Source organism: Mesoplodon bidens (assembly GCF_964165515.1).
Source record: "Mesoplodon bidens genome assembly, chromosome: 19".
NCBI classification, from domain to species: domain Eukaryota; kingdom Metazoa; phylum Chordata; class Mammalia; order Artiodactyla; family Ziphiidae; genus Mesoplodon; species Mesoplodon bidens.
Window position 1 is genome coordinate 43680481 of NC_138179.1, and position 8044 is coordinate 43688524.

Below are 8044 nucleotides of genomic sequence, written 5' to 3' on the forward strand. Positions count from 1 at the left end.
GGACTCATATTCAGGGTCACACTCAGGGTCAGCCTGAGTCACGCCATGGTCAGGCTGGGGGCAGGAAGGCTGGTGCCACCCTCACCTCAGCCCCTCCCCTCCGACAGCGGAAGAACGGGGCCCTGTCCATCGCCCTGTCGCCCCGCAACGCCAAGGCCATCCTGGGGAGGGGCAGGAAAGCGGGCAAGGTGAAAACCAAGGCTGCCGGCAAACAGGTAGCATCCTCACCCCGACCTTGGGGCCCAGCCAGCCCTGACCTCTCCTGCCCCTCCCAAGAGAACTGACACTTCTGGCCCCCCAGGGCAAGGGCCAGGCGGTGAGCCGGCTGCTGGAGAGCTTCGCGGTGGAGGATGACTTTGAGTTTGAAGACAGCAGCAGCCTCTCAGAGGAGGAGGAGGAGGAGGCCAGTGGCCCCCTGAGTGCCGAGCAGAGCGCCGCCTTGGGTGAGCGGCCGGGGGGGGACGCTGAGCGTCTGGGGCCAGCAGTGGGCGGATGGGGGCCAGATGCTGACACCCCCATCTCCACAGCACGCTCATGCACCATCCACAAGGAGGACCTACAGGACGGGCTGCCCGTGCTCATACCCAAAGAGGACAGTCTGCTCTACGCGGGCAGCGTCAGGACCCTGCAGCCCCCCGACATGTAAGGCCTGGGCGTGCGCAGGGAGGGATGTGGGCTGAGGCCTGAGCGGGAGGTGGTGGATGCGCAGGCCTGTCTCATGCTCCCCTACCCATGCCCCTCAGCTACAGCATCGTCATCGAGGGTGAGAGAGGCAACCGGCAGAGGATCTACTCACTGGAGCAGCTGCTGCAGGAGGCGGTGAGGGGACAGCCCCCGCTCGGCTCACCACCCCAGGGAGGTGGGCCTGGCTGCACCCAGCCCCTCCCGGGCACCCCTTGGCCAGCCCTACCCACTCACGGCCGCCGCCCCCGCTTGGGGGTCCCGCAGGTTCTTGATGTCCGGCCACAGTCCAGCAGGTACCTCCCGCCCGGCACGAGGGTCTGTGCCTACTGGAGCCAGAAGTCCCGCTGCCTGTACCCAGGCAGCGTAGTGCGAGGTAAGCCCCGCCCAAGGACCCCCAGGGAGGCCCATCAGCCCCTCCCCTTAGGCGAAGCTGCACATGAGAGACCCGAGTGCCAGGGAGGGGACCCTGTCTCTCAAGGAGGGCCTCCCGCCAGCCCTGCTTCCCAAGCCGGAGTGGGTCAGACAGAGCAGATGATAACATCAGCTCCCTGGTCGCCAGGAAAAGGCGAGGGTGGGACCTGGGGTGAGGACAGGGTGGAGCCTCTAGCTGTCCAGAAGGCCTAGCAGAGAAGGGGCCCCAGAGCCCCAGACCTGAGGGTTATAAACTGGGCACCTGGGCACCAGCTTTCCTGGGGTAAATCCTTTTGCCCCCTCCCCCAGGCACAGGATGTGGGGACCCTGCGGTCTGACAGGTGCGGGGGCAGGTGGGCGGGCAGGCCTCAACCAGGCATGTGTTTGCATACATGCGCGTGTGCGTAGGGGGAGGTCGGGGCCCCGCGTCCCCGTGAGTGTGCCCTGGGATGCGTGTGACGGATGGCGCTAATATTGCCTCTCCGGCCGCACTCCGGGAGGTGGAGGGGAGGCAGGCTGCTCCCAGCTGCCCTGGCAGCTCCAAGGTCAAATGTGATCAGGGAGCAGAATATCCCAGCATCATCTGTCAGGCACTACGGAGCCCATCCTGTCATCCTCCCATCCCGGCCACCCGGCCACCAGGGAGAACCCCGTGGGCCCCGAGCAGAGGGCCCTGTGCTCAGGTGGGCCCTGTCTCCAGGCGCCTCCAGTGATGAGGAAGAGGACCTGGACTCCGTGGTGGTGGAGTTTGACGATGGGGACACTGGCCACATCGCCGTCTCCAACATCAGGCTGCTGCCTCCGGACTTCAAGATCCAGTGTGAGCCCCAGGGCCCTCCAGCGTGGGGTCCTTACCTTTCTGGGTCAGCCCCTATGGCTGGAGTCGGGCTGGGCCTCCCCTGGGTCCAGACAGTCTCCCAAGGAGGGAGCAAGGGGAGGCGGCCACCCTGGCAGCACAGCGCTGAGGCCACTGGTCCACTCTGCAGGCACAGAGCCTTCGCCAGCCCTGCTGGTGTCCAGCAGCTGCCGAAGGACCAAGAAATCTTCCTGCGAGGCACCCCCACCTGGTGAGGCCACCGCTCCCAGCCTGTCTCCCAAGGCACATGATGGCCCTGAAGCCTCAAAGACCCCCGGGAAGAAATCCGTAGGCAAAGACAAAGCTGGTACTCGCGGGACTGCGGGGACGTCGGGTGGGGAGGCACTCTCGGGAGTGGGGGGCCAGAAGGGGCGGGCAGGTAGTTCCTCTTGACTCTCCCTGGCCTCTCCCCAGGCAAAGCGGAGCTCCTGGCCTCTGGTACCAAGCCCTCCGCGGGGGCCTCAGACCACTTCCTGGGCCGCCGGGGCAGCCCGCTGCTGAGCTGGTCAGCGGTGGCGCAGACCAAGCGGAAGGCGGTGGCCACGGCCGCAGCAGGTGGCAAGGGGCCGGGCGTGCTGCAGGACCTCTTCCAGCTCAACGGCGGCACCAAGAAGCTGCGGGCCCGCGAGGCGCTGTTCCCCGTCCACAGCGTGGCTGCTCCCGTGTTTGGCAACGGCTTCCGCGCCGACTCCTTCAGCAGCCTGGCCAGCTCCTACGCTCCCTTTGTCGGCGGGGCCGGGCCCGGCCTGCCCGGAGGTGCCCACAAGCTGCTGCGGGCCAAGAAGGCTGAGCGGGCGGAGGCCGAGAAGGGTGGGCGGCGGCGGGCGGGCGGCGAGTTCCTGGTCAAGCTGGACCACGAGGGCGTGACCTCCCCCAAGAGCAAGAACTGCAAGGCGCTGCACGCAGGTGACAAGGATGTGGGGCCCAGGCCAGGGAGGCCCCTGCCCAGCCCCAGCTATGGGCACCCGGCCCTCGTGGGCAAGGACAGGAAGGGGCGGTCGCCTGTCCACCCGCTGCCCATGGGGCTGGCACTGCGCAAGTTCGCAGGCCAGGCCGAGTACCCGCTGCCCTGCGACAGTGACTGCCACAGCTCCTACTCGGACGAGGAAGAGGACGGGCCTGGCCTGGCCCCCGGCGTGCCCTCCCGCTTCCTCGCCCGCCTTTCCGTGTCCTCCTCCTCCTCGGGCTCGTCCACCTCCTCCTCCTCGGGCTCCCTGTCCACCTCCAGCCTCTGCTCCTCGGATGACGAGGGCTCCTCCTACAGCTCAGACGAGGAGGACCCAGCCCTGCTGCTGCAGACCTGCCTCACCCACCCGGTGCCCACCCTCCTGGCCCAGCCCGAGGCCCTGCGCTCCAAGGGGGCTGGCCCACACCCGCACGCCCAGCGCTGCTTCCTGTCCAGGGCTGCGGTGGCCGGTGGGGGCGTGGGGGCGGGCCCCAGCAGTGGCAGACCCAGGCTCAAGCGCAAGGAGGCCCTGAGCTTCTCCAAAGCCAAAGAGCTGTCCCGGAGGCAGCGGCTGCCCTCCGTGGAAAACCGGCCAAAGATCTCAGCCTTCCTGCCCGCCCGGCAGCTCTGGAAGTGGTCGGGGAACCCCACACAGGTAGGTGGGCCCAACCATGCACACTTACACACAAGACACACCATCTGTCTCTCCTACACACTCTCTGCGTCTGTCTCTGTCATTCTGTCCTGTGTCCCCTGCCCGCCGCCTGTCCCCGAGGCTCCTGTCCTCACCGCCCTCTGCCCCCGGCTGTCTCCTACAGAGACGCGGCATGAAGGGGAAGGCCAGGAAGCTGTTCTACAAGGCCATCGTCCGGGGCAAGGAGACGCTTCGCATCGGGGACTGTGCCGTCTTCCTGTCGGCTGGGCGGCCCAACCTGCCCTACATCGGCCGCATCGAGAGCATGTGGGAGTCGTGGGGCAGCAACATGGTGGTGAAGGTCAAGTGGTTCTACCACCCAGAGGAGACCAAGCTGGGGAAGCGGCAGAGCGACGGGAAGGTGGGGCCTGGGGTGGGCAGGAGGTTTGGGGGTGTGGGCAGGCTCAGAGTGGGGGGCCTGGGAAGGGGTATCTCAGCAACTGGCACCAGCAGCCAGAAGGGGAGTGGTCATCTATGGACATCCCTCGCCCCCGGTTCCCACACCTCAAGGCCTCCCGGCCCAAGGGTGCCATGGGCCCCACAGGGAGTAACACGGCTGAGGGCTCAGGCCCCAGAGCCAGGCCACCTGGATCCCTCCCCAGCTGGGCCTTTGTGGCTCCCCATGCAAAGGGTGACAGTTTCACCTTGTGGGGGGCTGTGGCCCACAGCAGCCTGTAGCACCTGCCCTCAGCAGCCCATGTCCCCCACCACGGGCCCTCTGATCCCTGCCTCCCAGGGTCAACCCAAGACAGAAAATGCCCCCAGCTCACTCTCCAGTCTTCCCTGAGAACCATGTTTGCAGACGGTGCAGAAACAAGTGTTTCTCCAATTCTGCCAGCCTGCTGGGGGTCCGGGCGCAGACCCCGGCCACACAGTTAAGAGCGTATCCAGAACTGAGGGTCCCAGGTCGGGTGGGGTGCGCTGGCCAAGGGCAGACCTGACGCCGAGCGCTCCTCGCCCCCCTCCCCCAGCAGAACGCACTGTACCAGTCCTGCCACGAGGATGAGAACGACGTGCAGACCATCTCCCACAAGTGCCAGGTAGTGGGGCGCGAGCAGTATGAGCAGATGACACGGAGCCGCAAGTACCAGGACCGGCGGGACCTCTACTACCTGGCGGGCACCTACGACCCCACCACCGGGCGCCTGGTGACGGCCGATGGTGTGCCCATCCTGTGCTGAGCCTGCACAGACCGGCTGCAGGTGACCCACCTGCCCCGCCATGCCCAGCGCCAGAGCCACGGGGACGTGAGGACGTGAGGACCCAGCCCCATGCCTCCAAGCGGGAGGCTGGCCCACACCTCAGAGGGGCAGGTCTGAGCAAATATGCAAACCCACCAAGGCAAGATCCAGGCTTTTTTATTATTTCCCCTGGAAAGAGAGAGAGCTTTTGGGCATCAGAACCCAGTTCCATCCGTCTGCTGCGGAGGGTCAGCTGTGCCCCAACTGGGACCTACCGGCCCTCTCTGTTTTCCCACATCGGCAGTTCACGAGAGATTAGAATCCAAGCCATATTTTCCCTAGTACCTCCGACCGTCTCCCACCAGGGAAAGCAGAAATCAGGTGTGTTGTCTATTTATTTCTCTATGTAAATATTGTATTTCTGCGGGAAAGTTTTATGGAAAAAAAGCCGAAAAGGATTTTTTTTCCTCACACGCGTAACGAGGGTATGCGTGCGTGAGTGTGTGTGTGTGTGTCTATGTATGTGTGTGTGTGTAGAGATTTTGTTCTGGGGGGGTTTCTTTGAAAATGCACTGTTTTCCTCAGCCTAGCTGAGTTCCAACTGGGGCGTCTGTGACGACAGAGGCAGCTGGGGGTGGGGGCAGGGGGGCCGGAGGGCACAGGAGAGGTCGGACAGGACCCTAGGTTACACCTGTTGATATCTTGGGGGGACTGTCAAAGATGGAAGTCACACTCAAGTTTATTTCCTTTTAATTCATCTCCTGGGAAAAAAAGGATTGGGGGGGTGGGTTTGATGATGAGCGTCCCTCGGGGAGAGAAGGGATGCCAGAAGCAGGCTCCCCAGCCCGAGAGCGTGACAGCAGCCATGTATGTATCTTACCTCTGTTTAAAACAAAGCAAAAATGAACAAATATTTTAAACTATCGATAAGAAAAAGTGATGTTTTGATTTTATTTCCTGAACGTTCCAAGTTATTTCTGATTTCCGTCTCAATGGCCAGCTTGTCCAGCCTTCACTCAGAGCAAGGAAGGAACTGGCCCACGCCAGCTCATGTGGAGGTTTCTGGGACTTTCCTGCGGCCACTTGGCAGGGCCGCTGGCCTGGCAGGCTAGTGCTTGGGACACAGAGCAGGGTTCCCTCCTGCCTACAACCCAGCCTCGGGTGCACAGAGCAGCCCTCTGCCCAGCGCCCTGGCTACCATTGTGCCGTGTGGGTGTCCCAGACACTCAGCACGCCCCCATAACCCTGGAGAACTCATCACACCTTCACTTCTCCTGAGGCCAACAGGGACAAGCAGGGCAAGCCAGACCCATGGCCCAGCAGCCCTTGTCCCCGAAAATACGCACTGAGGGCCACATGCTCCCGTGTCTCACCACACTAAGTCTCCCCTGGCCACAATGGGAGCCCCAGGAAAGCCCCCCAAGTTAGCCACTGCTCCTTAGGACGGGCTCTTGTGTGACCCACAGACACAGGCCAGGTACCTGGGAAATAAGGGATGTCAGTGGGTGCCCGGGCCCCTTTTTCTTTCCAACCAGGAGATCACCCCTCCCCCGCTCCTGGTGGCTCCACGGGAAGTATAGGGACAGGGAGGGGTTCCCCTGCACCCCAGTTTTCTTCTCCCACCCCAACTCTCCACTTTGTCTCGGCTCGAGTGCAATATTTCATTCCTGGTGGTCGTCCTGGAGAGGCGGCTGAGGTCCTGCTGGCGGCTGGGGAAGTGGGAAGATGCTGTGGAGCGACGCGGCCAGTGCCAAGGCATGTGTGGGGAAGGCCCAACCACAGAAGTTAGAACCTGAGGCTACTTCCAACCCCAAGCACCGAGGCAGGAGCAAACGAACAGGCAGCCTTTTCTTGGCCTCCCGCCCTCCCATTGGTTCTTCTCCCTAGTCCATGGATTTTTGTCCTTTGCTTTTCTCTTCCCATCCCCCTCTGTCCGTGTGCGTGCGGACAGCGCGGCCCCTCCCACCATGGTTAAACCTGGCAAAAGCACGACTCTTGTAAATGTGTAAACTAAGAGGATGGCTGAATTTTTTTTTCAATGTAAACACTAAAAACAAACAAAAAAAATACAAAGGTTTTATGAACAGCAAACTCTATGTAAAGGCATTTTAGTATTAAATTTTTTATTGATAACTTGCTTAAGAATAAATATATGAACTACTGTGCAGGTTTTCAGTGGTCCGGAATCCTAACTTCACCCCAGTGTCCGTGTGCGTGTCCCATGGGGACTCCCTGGAGGCCCCAGAGGCTAGGGTCTCAGCAGATGAGGGACTGGGACATCTGGGTCAGGCCTACCTCAGCTGCGGCAGCCAAGCAGAGCCCCTTGGGGTGCTGGGCCCGTGAGAGGCACATGCAACCAGAATGATTTTGGGGTGGCCTTGGCCTTTGAAACCCCCCAGGATGAGGGTCCCTTATCTTAGTAGATCTCCCCCATGGTGGGTGAGATGTTCAGCCTGAACCAGTCCATGTGGCCAGGCCGGGTGCCCCTGGAGGGGAGGAGTGGAGGGCACAGACACAGGAGGAAGGGTGGTCCCCAAAGTGCAGGGGAGGGGTCTGTGCAGACCAGACAGCAGACGCCCTCCTCAAGGAAGGCATGAATTTACTCATTTGAGAAACATTTTCAGCTGTGCAGGAGTAGTAAACGGCAGTCCTGATCGGTCAATGGCGGGTTGGCCCCCCCGGGGCCTGGGGCTTTCCAGGAACCCTACCAATTTGGGGGGGTGCTGTTTTTCCTCCGCCTCTAGGACCCCCTGGGGAGGGACCCCCTCAGCTGGGATTGGGGACCCTGATGAGGGGACCCCAGGTCAGGGCAGATAAGCATGGGCCGTGGGGCTGTGACCAGTGTGACCAGCATTCCCCCCACCCCACCGGCCTGTCAGGAGCTGCGGGCCATTTGCACGTATGCACAGACACACTGCCAGCCCACCCACCCTGGGGCTGCCCCGGGCCAGCCCTGACCATGCCCCTTTCCTCCGAGAGAACAGAGGGTCAAGACCCCTCCCTGGGATGCAAAAGGACTGGCCAGGGCCCAGAACATGGAGACCGAGGCCAGGCAAGGCTTGACAAGCTCTTCCCTTGGCCCCTTCCGAGCCCAGCAAGCAAGAGTGGTTAGAGTGAGACTCCTGAGCCGGTGGCCTGGGGCCACAAGGAGTTGGGACAAACAGTCTGAGTGCCCAGGTTCAGCTGTGCCTGAAGGCAGGCGACCTAGCCCTTGGATTCTCCGAGTCCATGAGTCAGCAGCCCCCACTTTGTGCAGCTGAGTTGGGTTTCCA

The 8044-nt window shown here is 62.5% G+C and overlaps 1 protein-coding gene across 4 annotated transcripts in view; it reads left to right on the forward strand.

The window, feature by feature from the left end:
• The window catches only part of BAHCC1 (BAH domain and coiled-coil containing 1), a 56198-nt gene extending 49275 nt beyond the window's left edge, over positions 1–6923 (forward strand). For 2 of the 4 annotated variants that reach the window (XM_081219696.1, XM_081219699.1), the window contains exons 18-27: positions 108–215; positions 302–443; positions 528–642; positions 744–819; positions 949–1057; positions 1796–1915; positions 2082–2258; positions 2366–3552; positions 3716–3952; positions 4563–6923. In XM_081219696.1, the coding sequence (XP_081075822.1) occupies positions 108–215; positions 302–443; positions 528–642; positions 744–819; positions 949–1057; positions 1796–1915; positions 2082–2258; positions 2366–3552; positions 3716–3952; positions 4563–4772 (2481 nt within the window). In that variant the 3' untranslated portion in view covers positions 4773–6923. The remainder of the gene's footprint in view (positions 1–107; positions 216–301; positions 444–527; positions 643–743; positions 820–948; positions 1058–1795; positions 1916–2081; positions 2259–2365; positions 3553–3715; positions 3953–4562) is intronic. The other 2 variants (XM_081219697.1, XM_081219698.1) reach the window with 2 other exon arrangements.
• The last annotated feature ends 1121 nt before the right edge of the window (positions 6924–8044 follow it).